The sequence below is a fragment of the Thalassophryne amazonica genome, chromosome 15, assembly GCF_902500255.1.
Source record: "Thalassophryne amazonica chromosome 15, fThaAma1.1, whole genome shotgun sequence".
Lineage (NCBI taxonomy): Eukaryota > Metazoa > Chordata > Actinopteri > Batrachoidiformes > Batrachoididae > Thalassophryne > Thalassophryne amazonica.
The window spans coordinates 66,935,344-66,951,972 of NC_047117.1; the positions used below are offsets into that span (position 1 = coordinate 66,935,344).

The 16,629-nt window shown below is 38.8% G+C and overlaps 2 protein-coding genes across 2 annotated transcripts in view; one reads left to right on the forward strand and one right to left on the reverse strand.

Annotated features, from left to right (window-relative positions):
• Positions 1 to 40: 40 nt before the first annotated feature.
• On the reverse strand, positions 41 to 4,566 carry smdt1b (single-pass membrane protein with aspartate-rich tail 1b). The gene is made up of 3 exons (XM_034188348.1): positions 4,371 to 4,566; positions 470 to 608; positions 41 to 303 (listed from the first exon to the last, which is right to left on the reverse strand). Exons 1-2 carry the CDS (start codon positions 4,521 to 4,523, stop codon positions 471 to 473), a joined length of 291 nt encoding a protein of 96 aa, XP_034044239.1. The 5' UTR covers positions 4,524 to 4,566; the 3' UTR covers positions 41 to 303; position 470.
• A 354-nt stretch (positions 4,567 to 4,920) lies between these two features.
• zgc:158803 (LUC7 domain-containing protein) overlaps positions 4,921 to 16,629 on the forward strand; it is a 35,282-nt gene continuing 23,573 nt past the window's right edge. The window contains exons 1-3 of the mRNA XM_034187800.1: positions 4,921 to 5,399; positions 6,308 to 6,402; positions 10,430 to 10,528. Coding sequence (XP_034043691.1) covers positions 5,339 to 5,399; positions 6,308 to 6,402; positions 10,430 to 10,528 — 255 coding nt within the window. The 5' untranslated portion in view covers positions 4,921 to 5,338. The remainder of the gene's footprint in view (positions 5,400 to 6,307; positions 6,403 to 10,429; positions 10,529 to 16,629) is intronic.

The window sequence follows — 16,629 nt, forward strand, 5'->3', positions numbered from 1 at the left end:
CTGTTAAATAATAACAAAAATGCAACAAGTCTTTATCTCACATCTGCATTGACTCATTTTATTGGGTTAAGAGACAAAAACATGCAAATGAGAGTGAAGGCATCTTATCAGATTTTGACAGCCTCCCGTGAAAACAATGTGAAATTTGTTTTAAAACTTTTTTTTTTGCTAAATATAAAGATAAACAGCAAAGGAGGAAGGAGATGGGTGGAGGTAGAGGGATGGATTTAGAAGTCAAAGTGTGCCATCTCCCCATCTTCCTTCAAATGGATGTTAGACGTTCAGGCAACACTGAGAAGCACCCTGCAAATAAAAACAAATCATCATTTGAACTGTCATCTACATTTAACTGGGAGGTGTCCAAAACTGGAGTTACACCTTTCACATGTGGCTTAAAAAAAAAAAAAGAAACAGCCAGGCAAAAGGTACAACCAATGCAAACTTGGTCCTTTATTTTCCCTGAGAATACCTCAGTCATCATCATCGTCATCTTCAGGGACAAAGATGTCATGCTCTTCCAAAAGCACTGCAAAATTCTTGCTGATCAGAGTCCCCACATACAGGAAAGGCACCACGACTACGGCCATTCGTGTTAGACCAAAGGGGGTCTTGAAAAGATACAGTGGAAATAAAACACCAAATTAAAGACTTAAATCCAGTGGGACACAACATGCATAACGCTTACCTAACTACTACTCCTCCAGTGTGCTTTGTAACTCCATTCTAGAATAATACTTGCCCTTATGACTAAATATAAGAGCGTCACATTTGGGTTTTACAACTCTCACACAGCAGGCTACAGAAGATGCTTTTGGAAAGCTGACATTTCTCCCAAAACAGGCAAAGCCATCTTCAGGGATGCCCAATGTGCCCTCAACAAAACCAAGAAGATACAGCCATGACAGTAAGCTGGATTCGCTACAACATGCTCCTTGTAATGTCCGCCAAGGATATAATAAAATCATTTGTGCTTATTTATTTATTTGTCTGTCTGTCTTTTAGCAGAATTACGTCAAAAGTACTACACGGATTTTGACGACATTTTCACCACAGATATATATTAGGCCATGGAAGACTCCATTAAATTTTTGAGGTGATCCGGAAGCGGATTCTAGACAAAGATTTCACTTTGTATAGGCTTTTAAGGATTACGTCAAAACTACTTAACGGATTTTCACCAAATCTTCACCACACACTGGTGTTAGACCTTAGAAGACTCCATTAAATTTTGGAGGTGATCTGGATCCAGATCTGGATTCTGGATCAGGATTTCACTTTGTAGCCTTTTAAGGATTACACTGCCACACATTATACCACTGCCGCACAATATTCTGCTAATATTGTGCGTGCTTATCCAGTGATAGCTGTCTGCTACCAAATAAGTGATTTTATTGAATAATTTAATAGCTGTAGCACAAAGCTCCCAGTTCATGTCAACAGACAGAGCAAATCAAATTTGTGTTGTCAAACCTTAATTTGATGATAACATTAACCACATACCTAAAGCACTGAAAAAATAATAGTGAAAATAGCAAGACAACAAGAAAATGAAACCATTTTAGGTTGTTGTTCTATCCTACAAGTGAGAACTTGTTCATCAGTTTATTTAAATTGATCAATGTAATTTATTAGAAGTCCATGTAACTGATCTGAATCACTTAAATTTCCTGCTCTGCAATGACGCTTTAAACTTGCCATTAACAAGTAATTGGCCATCTGATTGATATTTTTGCTTGCCAGGCTGTAGTAGTAGCAGCCACCACTCCATGAGACCTCCCTCGACACAGCAGTCACACGACCCTGCTGAGGCTGACCAAAAACTGCCTCTCACTTCCTACCAGTCTGCGCATGTGCATCGTCATCTTGTGCTATGTAATACAACATGGATGTAAAAAGCAAAACGTCTGACATGAAGGACCACAATGGTGAGGCAAAAGCTTCAATTCAGGGTCAAGTGAGACTACCAGACAGGACGTGGCGTACTATATGACAATCATTACAAGTCTCAATACACGGACAGAAAGCATTAAGGTGCTGTACGAATATGTCGGAGTAGCGCAGGAAACAGCAGAGAGGATACCGCTGCTGTTGTGGGCAAAAGTAATATAGCTGATCTGGGAACAATTTTAGTCTCCCATTTAAGAAAAGAAAAAAAAAAAACGTGTATGTGGCTGAATTGTAGGCGTGACTTTGTGTCAAAATGAGTGGGTACTCGGGGAGACTAAGATAAGAAGTATCACTTGCATTGTGAGGGAGCGTCAGCTTGAACATTTTGGCCATGTGGCTTGTTTCTCTGTGCATGATCCAGAACATAGGTGCCTGAGAGCTGAGGACCTCAGTTGCTGGAGAAGGCCAATGGGACGTCTACGCTTTACCTGGCTGCGCCAGAGAGATGATTATCTAAGGGATGTGGGGATGGACCGGTTATGTGCCTGAGTGGTTGTCATCCAGGACTCAAGATGGTTCTATGGTGTTATGGTAGTTTAACGCCGGGGAGACATTCCTCTATCCTCAACTCCACGTCATCAATTTTTGATAGGAATGAGTAGATACGCGCTTATAACCTAAATATGGCGTTTGCTACTGTGGATATATCAGCTGCACCTGACCTGAGAGACTTTCTAGGGAGTAGTGCTGAGTTTGCATTTTGTGGAATGTGTTTATTTTTTTGCCAATTGGGAATCCCCTCGCAACGTCATTTTCGAACAGTATTCCTGTGATGAGTAGGGTAGGAAATTCCGTGATTGAAAAATTGCGTTAAAAACTCAAAGACGATCGGTTTTCAAATCATATAGAACATTTAATTCATGTAATTACATACTTTTCTGCAAAGTTTGGTGGCGATCGAAGCCTTCGCATGCATATTTTTATGATCTGCAAAACCGATGTTGAGTCAGCAAGACAGTGGACATGGCTAAACTGACATTTTTTACCTTGGAAACTACTGTCAGAAAACAGTGTTTATACGGTGAATCGTTGCAAATCACATTAAAATGAGGTAATAATTAGGTTTGACAGAGTACCATCATTTTGAAATGTAAACAATGAGACATAGGTCACAGCTTTCTGGTGTTCTTCCCTTAAAGCACACAGACATAAATTACCAAAATCTTCCCACCTTCAAATAGTCATAACTTTCTTCATATTTGACATAGAACAACTATTTCAATGCCATTTTGAAGGTCTCTTAAGCTCTTTTGCAACCACCATTTCTGTTACAATTCCTTTAACTTTATTTTTTTGTCACGTACCTAGAATGAGGATAGTATGGTGTGGCGCTTGCAGCAAATTATAAAACAGTAACCCTAACTCTTAACGCTAACCTTAACCTTAAAGCGTAAACACAAAGCACCTGGCTATGACTATAAATAAACCACTCACCAATCTTGCTGCACAACACAAGATTTCATAATTGTCAAAATATTTGATGCTGTCTAGAGGAATGTCAACCTTGTGCAAAAATTGTGTTGTGGATGCAGCGATGCACATTACCAAAGCATTAGAGGTGGGCGGATGGATCCTAATATCGATGATATCAATACCAACGCTGGTATTGATATTGAACGATCTTCGTGTAAAAAGATGGATACTCAAGCTTTTTTTCTCTCCCGCACACACTGACTGCTGCTCACGCAGATTCATCAAAGTCTACTCTGTCTGTAAGATCAGCACTGGGCTGTGTCACACAACACGGAGCAGCACACCCTTGTATTGTTTTTGTCAGCCCTCTACCTCAGGAGATTTTGTTTTAAGTTGTGTTGAGTGATATTTTTTTAAACAAAAATGTTGATTGTGATAAAGTATTTTGCTGTCACGTACAATGATTGGCGAAATTCTATCCTAGGTCTTTTTGATCCTTTGGATCTATGAAGCTTAAATATGAAAAAGTATCATTATCGATACCTGCGATACTGGGCCTGTATTTACTTGGTATCGGTTCAATACCAAAATTCCCGGTATCACCCACCTCTACAAAGCATGTTCCCAGACTTGACTTAAAATGTGACATATGATTGCGTATAAGTCCACTGCTAATTGCGAATTTGTTTTGTATCATATAGTTTACTGCTACAAACAGACATCTTTCTATGGGACTGAAGGCCGTATGTACACAAAAGTGACTTTTTTTAAATTAGCAGTGCATATCAAGACGCGAATCTAACAGTATTATTAACAAACTAAACAGCTAGTACAACTATTTCCTGAAAGTAGCGCAATTGTCATAAGAAACGGTTTCATTGGTCGATTTAAGAACTACGGCAAACCTCCCGTCTTCCTATTCGCAAACCTCGGTGTCTGTTAAGCGTTAGGTCCCGCCCACAGTGTTTCATGTCTGGTCAGTAGCTGCGGCAAAAAATAAAATAACTTACTTTATCTGGTCTCGGTAAAATGGCTCCGGATGGTGTTGATACTGCAGTTCGACTCGGTGTTGATCTAGATATATTGAATGTTTTAAAGCCGGTATTACGACTCATTATACCAGTATTTTTGACAGCAAGCCGTCGCAATAGCCCCGTCGCCATGTTTTCCGATATCTGACAGAGAGGGTGGGGCTATGTACTTTATGGGCGTAGCTATAAAAACACTGCGTCACCCCGAACTTGACTGATAGTAATATATATTATTATTTAGATAGATAAATTATTTAGCATTATTTAGATAGCTAAATGTATAATGAGGGTAAAACTTTTTTTAACTTATTAATTATAAGTGGAATTAAAATGAACGACTGAAATGACAACGTAGGGAGCCTGGATTCTTGTGCCCATAAACACAGGTCAGTAGGTGGCGGTAGTTTCCCTAATAACATAGGAAGAAGAAGAAGTTCGTGTCGATGCTGGGAAGTCATCAGTTAACACGGACACAAGTTGATCCGAAACATCTAGCCCGCGCGCGGGGAGAACCCGCCGTACTTCCGCCGGGGCGCAGAGGAGCGCGTGTCTTCGCGTTGACGCGCACGGTGGGGGAAGTGGGAAAGACGGAAGACGGGACGTTGAATTAAAGAAAATAAAACTAACAACTTGCAAACTTTTAGCTTCTGGGATAGAAATTCAGCCGCTTATTATGTTACACGAGATGTGGTTATTTCTTTCGATACTCATCTAGTTAGGAGACCAAACGCCCTGATTGCATTCAGTCACTGCTTGTAAGCCGCTACAGGACCAGCGGGAATTCTTGAAGCCAAGAAAGTGTTCCAGAGTCACAATTGCAGCTAAAGTGCTGTGTAAAAAAACAAACAGTTTTTCTGGTGCAGCTCCAGTTCGTTGGCTAAACGGGACTCTATTTCCTGCTGGAGTAAAGTTTGGCCTGCTGTGGAAGCTGCTACTAATAAACAAACATGTCGGCCCAGGCGCAGATGAGAGCCATGCTGGACCAGCTCATGGGGACGGGGAGAGACGGTGAGCAAACCCTCAGGACTGGTTCTGAGCTTTGTCTGAAATTATCGGGAGTTTTTGTTGTTGCTAACATTCGCCGACAAGCTAAAGGCATGCGCGCCAGCTAAGCTAGCTAACATGAGGGTAGCTAGCCGGCTAGCTGCTAGCTACCTGTTGTCCTTTGGCGTTTTAGCTGCGCGGTAAAATCACTTTAACTCCTTATGGAGTACTGAACATCATATATATGTCTCAGTAATTTTAATACGATTTTTCGTGGTTATAGTTGCTCTTTGCCTCCGTTTCCTGCCACCAGATGGTATAATTTCTGTCTCGGCAGCTAACTTTACTTGGTCTAAATCTAACTTTACTTGCCGTTACTCGGTCGACTTGTCTCATCGATTTGGTTTAATTGCAAATGTCAGAGTTCAGTTTCAGCTTCATAAATAAACGACTGTTGAAATTCACTTGTACTACCAAAGTAGTGGCGTGACACACATACTGTGTATACACATACTGGCTTAGTTTTGGAGTTATCCTAATTCAGAGTACATTTTTGTTTTTTGATTTACTTGGTAAACGATATACATGTAAGGTGCATAAACATCACACTTCCACATATTAGTTTCACAGAGGACAGCACAAAAGCATAAAAAGCTTGTTTCCATTGTGGTCCTCAACATACCACATTGAGTATGTCAGTTTATGTTTGATAGTTTGTAGCTACTCTGATAACTCAAGACTTTCAGAAACTTCATTTTGAGGCAAAACATCTAGATTTTTGTATCACAGTTGGTCATATGGTGGGTTTGAGCGCCGATTGTTGCAGTGTAAAGATTCAGAAAGAATCTTAGTTAGGCGACTGGTAGACATTGGTACAATCACTTTTATTTCTCTTGTCTGTCTGCCTTTTTTCTTTTTCTTTTTTTTTTAAGGAGACACTATGCGGCAGAGAATCAAATTTTCAGATGAGCAGGTCTGCAAGAGTCACCTATTGGATTCATGTCCTCATGACATTCTGTCAGGCACTGTGAGTATCGTGGAATATGGTAGTCTGTAATAATTAGGCCAGATGTCGGGCTGTACATACACTTAGTTTGAAGTTAAGCTATGGCAATCTCTGTCATTTAGAAGTGCGTGAGACTGTTTAGGATCCACCTACCCACTACGTGGGACTGCACCAATAAGATATATTTTCAACAGCACAATTAAGATGTGTTAATAACAAAAAAATTATATTATTGCACATAGTTCAAGTTAATCAATTAGCCTCAGTCAAACTGTGCACTCAGTTCACTGGCTTAAAAGCAGAATGTGGGGTTTAATAGCTGGGAACAAGCACAAAGTGAGAACAGCTGTAGTACTGGTCCAGCAAAATGATGGCACTTGAGGTCAAATTGTTTGAATAAGGCCACAGATGCACACGGCATGAAGTTGGATTCTAGTCTCATCATTTAATTTTACCAAAGAGCAACAGAGAAACAGCAGAAATGTATTCCTAGTTGCTGCACTTCATATTCTTCATGGTTGTTTGAGCTTAACATAACTATCTTGCAGATGCCTCCACTTCTGATTGTGTGTGCACAATTTAATCTCTTCCCACTTTTGTGATTTTTCTCAAAACATTTTTACAAATGGGTATTGCAACAACTTTCAAACAGCTAGATCCACTCGGCTGTATGTTGGTTTACTAACGTATACATAATTGGTGAAGTTACTGACATGTACAAGTGCTGACACGTACAAGTACAGGTGGTTGCAACAATTTGGAGACAACTGTTTGTACAAAAGTCTATGCCTACACCCTGCGATGCACCCAGCTGACGCTTCTGAAAAGCACATTTATGCTTTCTTTAGCATTAATTACACAATAATTAATTTAGTCCCACAAATTATCATCAGTGTGCATTCATAAGCAAGGTGACAGCCACATGTCTCAGTGCTGCCGCTGTGCACATTTTAAAAATATATTTCGCTTTTCTTTGCTTTAAAGATGTGCAAAGTCTGTTTTTGTCAGGTGGCTCATGTGATATGCTTCTTACTGGCCATTCAGGTAGTGTTTTCCATATGAGTAGAGTTTCTCTCATTTTGTCTGTGATTTCCTCCTCGTATCAAGCACCATACAGGCGCATAGCCAGGCAGGCAAGGGGTCAGAAGCTGCAACCCCCTGCCTTAGAGTAAAGGTATGCCTTTGAAGACATTTTTGCATATAATAATAATAATAATAATAATGATGATGTTGGTGAGGATGAATGCATTTTTAGCAAATAAACGTTTGATTATTGTGCTGGGTGTTCTAGTTTTACTACTACAATGCTGCATGAAGTGAAATTGATGAGCCATATAAAAAAGTGTCATTATTATAAAAAAAAAAAACACTTTAAGGAACAGCTTGGGTTAATTTTTTTTTCACTCTGAATTCATGGCAGCACTGTTAAATTTTCAAGCATGTACAGTGGATTGACATTAATCTACTTGAACATCTTTGTTAAATTCGGGTATCTGATCGGAACTCTATATTGGCAGACATTCAATGCTGAATGACTGATTTGGATATCCCTAGTGGTGACATTTATTTCAAATCCACTGTGCTGGGATATAGGATCAACATAAAATATGTCACGGTCATGACTGCACTGTTTATCATTCCCTTGTGGATGTGGTTTAACAGCAGACTGCTTCAGGGGGAAAAACAAACACAAAAATGTAATGTGTGCAAAAACAGAAGAAAAAACTATGAAAGTGCATGATGTTCGGAAGTTCACAGCAGTAAGTTTCAGCTATAAAGTCCTACATGTTATAAAGCACATGCTCATGCACGTTCATGTCCCCCCCCCCCATTCATTCTTTAATTTTCTATACCCTCATACTCAAATTAAGGGTCACTGGGAGGCTGGAGCCTATTGCAGCAGTTGTAGGGTGTGAGGCGGGGTAAACCCTGGAAAGGACTCCATTCTTTCATAGTTCTTTGCATTCAGAAATGCCCTCAGTTAACCATATGTACAAACAAAACATCTGTTTGTTAGTATGTATGTTATTCACTGCGGTAACAGAACAATAGTGAGAAGAAAATCAGCTTTTGTGAAATGCAATTGGTGTTTGTCCGTTCTCACAGCAGTGAGACGACCTATAAAAAAATAAAATGTATACACCACTAGGTGGCGACAACCTGCCTACCAGTAGTGTTGAAACTGACCGTTCACTCATGAAGTTCTATTCCTTCTTAATTTAGACATCTGCCTGTTGTCCTTTGGCATTTTAGCTGCATGGTAAAATCACCTTGACTCCTTATGAGCAACTGAACATGATATATATCTGCATGGTAAAATCACCTTGACTCCTTATGAGCAACTGAACATCATACATATATATATATATATATATATATATATGGCTCAGAGTAATTTTAATACGATTTTCCTTGGTCATAGTTGCTCTTTGCCTCTTTGCCTCCGTTTCCAGCCACCAAAACCGTTTCCGGTTTTTGGCAAGTTTTCCAAGATGCTTGGAAACCCACATAAAACTTTCTAATTAAAAGAATTGCTGTCATTAAGATAACATCTCTCCTAATGAAATTTGAACAGCAGAAATAAGATGGGCCCATTTTTGGTATAAAATTGCAGGAGGGAAACTTTTTTCTTTACGCCTTATTGTAGCAGGTGGAGATCAAGGTTTTTTCATGGTAAGCCTAAAAGTCTTTATTTTTATTTTTTAATGGAAATGATGAGGTCAGAAGCAGCTGTTCAGTTTGCGCAGGTGTCTTTTGTAGGTTTTGACAGTAATGAGGCTACATGTCTGTTATTTATATTGTGTATTTGTATTTATATTTGCAAACTTTCTTTTTTCACTTTTGGTACTCTGTGTGCTTCTTACCCTATGTGCTGCTATTCAGTGCTGATGGAACCTGAATTTGCCCAAGGGATCAATAAATTTCTGTCTAATCTGTCTGTTTCTAACAACACAAAATTACTAATCGTGTACTTATTAGAGGAAATAAAGAACATAACTGGATGAGGTTTGGGGCTGAAATAATTAATCCAGTAATTTGATTACAAAAAATGTGAAAGGGTCCGCACTGATCGTCTGAAACGGACTTATTGCGCCTTTAAAGTGAAGCAGTGTGTTTGTATATTAAAAAAAAAACACGGTTTGCTCCACTGGCTGCTTTCCACCTCCGCAGATGAAGTGAAAGGATACGCACTTTAAATGTATCACGTTTAACTTGTCCAAAAAAAAAAAGTCTATATTCAGATTTGATAAGAGTTTATATCAACAGGCTGTACATTTAATTTTTGTGGAAACGCTGCACTCCACAGCCGTTTTTCAAAGGCTGTGTTATTTGCCAAGTATCCACAGAAAACAAGGAATTTGACTTCGGTTTGAGCTGCACTCTCTCTGTATGGCATGTATAAATATACACTAAACACTGAATTAATCACAGTAATAAAAAGTGCAAATGAAATGTGCAATAAGAGGGGAAAAAAAGAATGTCCTGTTCGCAGACTGAAGATTTCACAGAACGCCTGGGCTTAAGGCTCGGCAAAGCTCCAAAACTTTTTTAAAAAAATAATTACCAAGTAAAACAGAGAGAGAGGGAACACCCTAAACTTAAAAATCTACATGATGGCACAGCAACATTGTGCCATTGCTTAGGGAGAGCCCTGCCACTACTGATATTGTTTAAAAACACTTTTTATCCAGTTAATCAATAAAATAATTGATAGAATACTGGATTCCAAAAAATTAGCTAGCTACAGCCCTAATGAGGTTGCATGTTGTGACATCAGCAGTGCTTTCTAGTGGCAGTTTCCCTGTTCTCCCACTAGATGTTGTGTGTACACAGGGTCAGAGATGTGTGTGTATTTACACATATTTCTAAGTCTAAGTACAGGTTGATAAATTCCATGCTATATGTGGAAATGCTTGTACATACAATGTAAGCACAAATGTTACACTGTCCCCCACCCCTCTTGTACCACAGGTCAGCAATTTTCTCTAGAATTTGGCATATGACCTTTCAGTCGATATACAAACTAATTGCTTGTCATTTCCTGCAGAGAATGGACCTGGGAGAGTGTGTAAAAGTCCATGATCTGGCTCTCAGAGCAGATTATGAGATTGCCTCCAAGAAGCAGGAGTTCTTCTTCGAACTGGATGTGAGTTGCAATGTTGGAGGAAATTGTTTTTGCCCTTGTTTGGTTTTCTGTTTGTGAACAGCCTGGAGACCACAGTTTTTCATATATCGTTATGAAGTTTTTACTGGAGATTCATATCCTGATAGGCAAGAAGTGATTACATTTTCAAGGTCAAAGTCAGGAAAAGGCTTGGAAAATTGGAAAAATCGTTATCCTTTAATATTGAAAAAAAAATAAAAAATTCATAGCTCTGTCAAAAAAGATCAAATTGTTTTCATATTTGACAACATTATGTAGGATGGTATCCTTTATCGACTGAAGAAGCTTGACCCAGATCTGATCCAGAATACTGATTTTGCGGTCATTTAAATTTAACATTGAAAACCCCATGTAGTGTATATTTTACATTATATTTTAATCAAACATTCCCCAATCACTCTTATATTAGAAAGTGAGGTGCAGATTGGCACTCACTATCACCTAACAAAGTTTGATCTGGAGCTGATCTGGATTGTGGATATTGTGAACATTTGAATTTAATATTGAGAAGTCCATTTGATGTACATTTTGCATTATATCTCAACCATAAGTGCCTCAATCGCACTCATTGGTGACAATGAGGTGCAAACTAGCACTCTCAATGAAGAGTTTGATGCGCATCTGATCCGTATTGCGGATTTAGCAGATATTTGATTTTTAGCATTGAAAAGCCCTTTTGGTCTACATTTTGTATTATGAAAAGCCACTTGAAACAAGACTTTGACCTTGAAGAATTTTTCCAAGGTGAAAATTTGTGGATTTGGAAACTAGTGTTGGCAGAGGTTTCCGCTTTTCTTTTTGTATAACCGTGATTATTCATTGAGTCACACATTAAAATAAAACAGAAAAAGTGTTAGTTTGTTAAAATGTCTACTCTGCACTAGCTATAAAGAAAAAAAATGGACACTTAATGTTCTGTGCCTTCTTCTTGCTTTGGCTTTGTACTAATAACAGAGCTGTGAAAACTCCGCGGAATTTCGCAGAGGAAAAATGCCACTCAAAGCCTGGCTGTTACGATAGTTGTCGTAAAGTGGGACTGGTTGGTTGCTGCGGTAACACTGGCTCCTGTGCAAAGTTTAGCTAAACGTAGCATGTGGACTTCACACACTTTTATAACTTTCAAGTTTTTAAAAGAAGAATTTTGCAGCATGTCTGTGTCACGGAGCGACATCGGACAGAGCGAAGATGGCGAGAAAGACGGTTTGAAAAAGTGTGATAAGGACAAGAATCCGTGGAATTGTTGCTGGCTTCATGAACGCACCTGAAAGATAAACGGGAAAAGAGAACTGGTAAGAATTTTTTTCTCTCTCTGGAAAATAAACATTGTGCTGTTCAAACAGGATTTCAGAAAAGATTATGTGCCCTTTTTTTCTTTTATTAATCTAGACTTTCTTTCATTGAAAAAAAGACATTGTGGCTTTGAATGAATTTAGGCTACATGAATTTACCCAACAATGTAAATTAGTTTTTAATAATGTAGACTTTTTTTCATGCGAAAAAAGACACTGTGGCTTTGAGTGGATTTACAGGAATTTACACAAGAATGTGTGGCTTTTTTTACTACAAGGTGTGTTATTGATATTTGACCTTGATTTTTAAAATATTCTACAATCTTTGGCTGTGGTTTTTGACATGGTTTAAGTCTTTTCAGTCTTCATGAATTTCATGTCGTTTAATTGTTCTGAGTTAATGCATCATTTGTTTTACAATTAAAAGGAAAATCATTCATTACAACATGATTATTGACGGTTCAAATGAAAGGTTGAATCAAGGATCATTTAAATATGCACTAATTTTGAGATTTGTTCTTCCAGGAGATGTTGAAAATGTATCAGTAGATGAAAATTTGTTTTGGTTTCTGGGGCCCCACAAGGCCCTAGACCCCGGCTCCTGGGGAGCTGCGCCCCCCAGCCCCCCTGGGAATTTTCCTCAGATTTTACAATTTTCATTTCACAGCCCTGTAATAATTTGTTACATCAATTAAAACATGGCGATTGTTATCCTCAGCAGATATTTCACAAGAAGAAACATAGGGTGATCATGATGGTGGTGATTCAGATTTTGTGAATGTGTTGACAAGAACACAGAGGAAAGATTAGGCTGAAAATGTTCCTGTTTCATCAAATTATTGACCAAGTTTTAAAGATGTGTGGCATGAGTTTATTATAAAATATCCCAGTTTGAAATTGCCCTGTGGTGTGATCCTTGATTAAACCATGCAAACCAGTAGAGTGAATTGTCATCAGCCTCCACATGCAAAGTGTCTGGGGAAATATGATTGTAGAGCACAGTGCATTTTACACTCTGTTCCAGTGTGAGACCTCCACCACAGGAGCAAATTTCACTGTTCTTTGGCTTCTCCTGTTTTTGCTTGTGGTCACCACAGCTGCTTATTGATTTGACAGAAGCTGTGAGTGAGAGCATGTGTTAGTTCTGGAGCAAGCTGTGAATCAGAGAAATAAAACTTTATTTTGTGATAGTTTCACAATGTTTATGTGCTAGAGCACAAGTGTAAACAGATGTACTGCAGCACAGCCTTCTTCCCCCTGTCCTTCTGCACTTAGACCATGTATATATTTAAACACGGGTGCCCAATTTGGGTCAATGAGCTGCACTTGGCTAGATTTGTTAATTGTAAGTATATAATTCACAAAAGATTTACATTTATTTTTGGCCTGTGGCCCTCCATACAGATTAATTTGTGGTCCTTCAGTGGAAAGAATTTTGGAAACTTTGTGTTGAAGGGATTAAAACAGATTTTTTTTTTTCCCCCCCAAAGAATGGATCCATATTTTCTGGTATCCTTCAAACGGCCATTAGGTCCACCCTATGCAGGCTTATTACTGCAGTTTTGAGTAAAAAGCAGCTATTAATTTTTGTAGTCTTGTATTAGGAGTGTTGCATTGTGTGTGTTGGTTGAGGCAAAAGTTTATATCTGAGGAAAAGGTTTTGTATTTTTCCTGTTATTGCAGTTTTGCAAACCTCAGCCATGCTACTCGCTAGTGATGGGATGATGATACCTCAAGGAGTGTATTGACATACTACACAAACTGTGTCGTCACTGTATTGACACTGTTGGTCACTCAGTAGTGACCCCTGCAGTAGTTACAAGATGGAAAAGCTAACATGCTGCAAACCCAACATCAGCCCATAAAATATTTAATCGCCAGTCCTTTATTTAAAATGTGATCTCATCATTGCATAATTTCATGTGCTCAATTTGTGTGTCGAGTTAAGCTGTTCATGAGAACAGTTTAAACTTTGCTTAAAACCTTGTTTGTGTAAATGCTAAACTGAGTTGGTATGTAGAATATAGCAAATTTGTCTGTAATAAAATTCCGAGTTAAAATTTACCTCAGGTACTCGCACAAGTATCTGCCAGTGCCACATTGCCATGCCGAGCTCTAAAATGCCTCAGCATTGATGAAGTGCTCTTTTTGATGTTAGATAGCTCTGTGGAGCAGAGTCGACACTTCACCTGCAATAAAATAAAACGTTAATTTATCTGAAACCAATTCAAACCTCTTACCAGAAAAGAGTACAAACATATTTCATTGAAAAAATAACAGTAAACAAGGCCCAAAGGAGAAGAAGATTTACCTTATTTGGTGTCAAAAAATCAAACTTATTCCAGACTGGGGTAAACCTCTTTGAACGATCCATGTCAGTGGAACAAGGTGAGGGCAAGCTAAAATCCAACTCCAACAGCAAAAGTCCATCCAACAAATCCGCAACATGTCGATACAGCTTGTTTCCTTATAAACACAATTTGGCGCGGCGCATCCGAACGACACACATCCTGTATCGGTCACATGATTTTCATCTTAAAGTGATACACGCACCAGTACGGGGCTTCACAGTGCTGACGCACCAGTGTTGTTCGTCCCATCACTACTACTCGCTGCACACCTGATCCTAGCACATTTCAGGCATTAAACAGAGCACTTGAATTAGAGACCACAGGAGCTGCATACATCTCTCCATGCACAACTGGGGATTTGTGAGGAAGGGCATAATCGCAGTGGGTATCTCTGCTGGATCTGCTGTGGTGATCCTGAGCAACTAGTGGCAGATGAAAGGGGGAAAACACAAAAATTTTGGGAGAATAAATACTCAAAAAAAAAAAAATTTCTCCCTATTATATGAAATACATTCTAATGATATACTCCACCAGCGCAGTTGCCATGTCAATGGTTGACACTTATAGAAGTATTTATATTGAGATTTTTACTTATTATACAGTGATATGTTTTGTTAGTGTCCATTGTTCAAAATTATACTGTAGTATAAATTATAGGCCACATCACAATGAGCATGTAAAAGGGGGAAAGTTGTCTTTAGAGATGCAAATGATAGCAGACCTACATGGATGCACACATTCAGGAATAGGAGTATAAACAACCCCTGGCAATAATTATGGAATCACCGGCCTCGGAGGATGTTCATTCAGTTGTTTAATTTGTAGAAAAAAAGCAGATCACAGACATGACACAAAACTAAAGTCATTTCAAATGGCAACTTTCTGGCTTTAAGAAACACTATAAGAAATCAGGAAAAAAAAATGTGGCAGTCAGTAATGGTTACTTTTTTAGACCAAGCAGAGGGAAAAAAATATGAACTCACTCAATTCTGAGGAATAAATTATGGAATCAACCTGTAAATTTTCATCCCCAAAACTAACACCTGCATCACATCAGATCTGCTCATTAGTCTGCATCTAAAAAGGAGTGATCACACCGTGGAGAGCTGTTGCACCAAGTGGACTGACATGAATCTGGCTCCAACACGAGAGATGTCAATTGAAACAAAGGAGAGGATTATCAAACTCTTAAAAGAGGGTAAATCATCACGCAATGTTGCAAAAGATGTTGGTTGGTCACAGTCAGCTGTGTCTAAACTCTGGACCAAATACAAACAACATGGGAAGGTTGTTAAAGGCAAACATACTGTTAGACCAAGGAAGACATCAAAGCGTCAAGACAGAAAACTTGCAAAGCAAAATGTCTCAAAAATCAAAAATGCACAACAAAACAAATGAGGAACGAATGGGAGGAAACTGGAGTCAACGTCTGTGACCGAACTGTAAGAAACCGCCTAAAGGAAATGGGATTTACATACAGAAAAGCTAAACGAAAGCCATCATTAACACCTAAACAGAAAAAAAAACAAGGTTACAATGGGTTAAGGAAAAGCAATCGTGGACTGTGGATGACTGGTTGAAAGTCATATTCAGTGATGAATCTCGAATCTGCATTGGGCAAGGTGATGATGCTGGAACTTTTGTTTGGTGCCGTTCCAATGAGATTTATAAAGATGACTGCCTGAAGAGAACATGTAAATTTCCACAGTCATTGATGATATGGGGCTGCATGTCAGGTAAAGGCACTGGGGAGATGGCTGTCATTACATCATCAATAAATGCACAAGTTTACGTTGATATTTTGGACACTTTTCTTATCCCATCAATTGAAAGGATGTTTGGGGATGATGAAATCATTTTTCAAGATGATAATGCATCTTGCCATAGAGCAAAAACTGTGAAAACATTCCTTGCAAAAAGACATAGGGTAAATGTCATGGCCTGCAAATAGTCCGGATCTTAATCCAATTGAAAATCTTTGGTGGAAGTTGAAGAAAATGGTCCATGACAAGGCTCCAACCTGCAAAGCTGATCCGGCAACAGCAATCAGAGAAAGTTGGAGCCAGATTGATGAAGAGTACTGTTTGTCACTCATTAAGTCCATGCCTCAGAGACTGCAAGCTGTTATAAAAGCCAGAGGTGGTGCAACAAAATACTAGTGATGTGTTGGCGCGTTCTTTTGTTTTTCATGATTCCATAATTTTTTCCTCAGAATTGAGTGATTCCATATTTTTTTCCCTCTGCTTGGTCTAAAAAAGTAACCGTTACTGACTGCCACAATTTTTTTTTCCTGATTTCTTATAGTGTTTCTTAAAGCCAGAAAGTTGCCATTTGAAATGACTTTAGTTTTGTGTCATGTCTGATCTGCTTTTTTTCTACAAAATTAAACAACTGAATGAACATCGACCGAGGCTGGTGATTCCATAATTTTTGCCAGAGGTTG

What these genes read in the sequence shown, in the direction of transcription:
- smdt1b (XM_034188348.1), bottom strand. Translation starts at nt 4,523, where the DNA reads ATGGCGACGGGGCTATTGCGACGGCTTGCTGTCAAAAATACTGGTATA. An exon ending in TTTTACCGAGACCAGATAAA is followed by an intron (nt 609 to 4,370) that starts GTAAGTTATTTT and finishes TATCTTTTCAAG; the next exon opens with ACCCCCTTTGGTCTAACACG.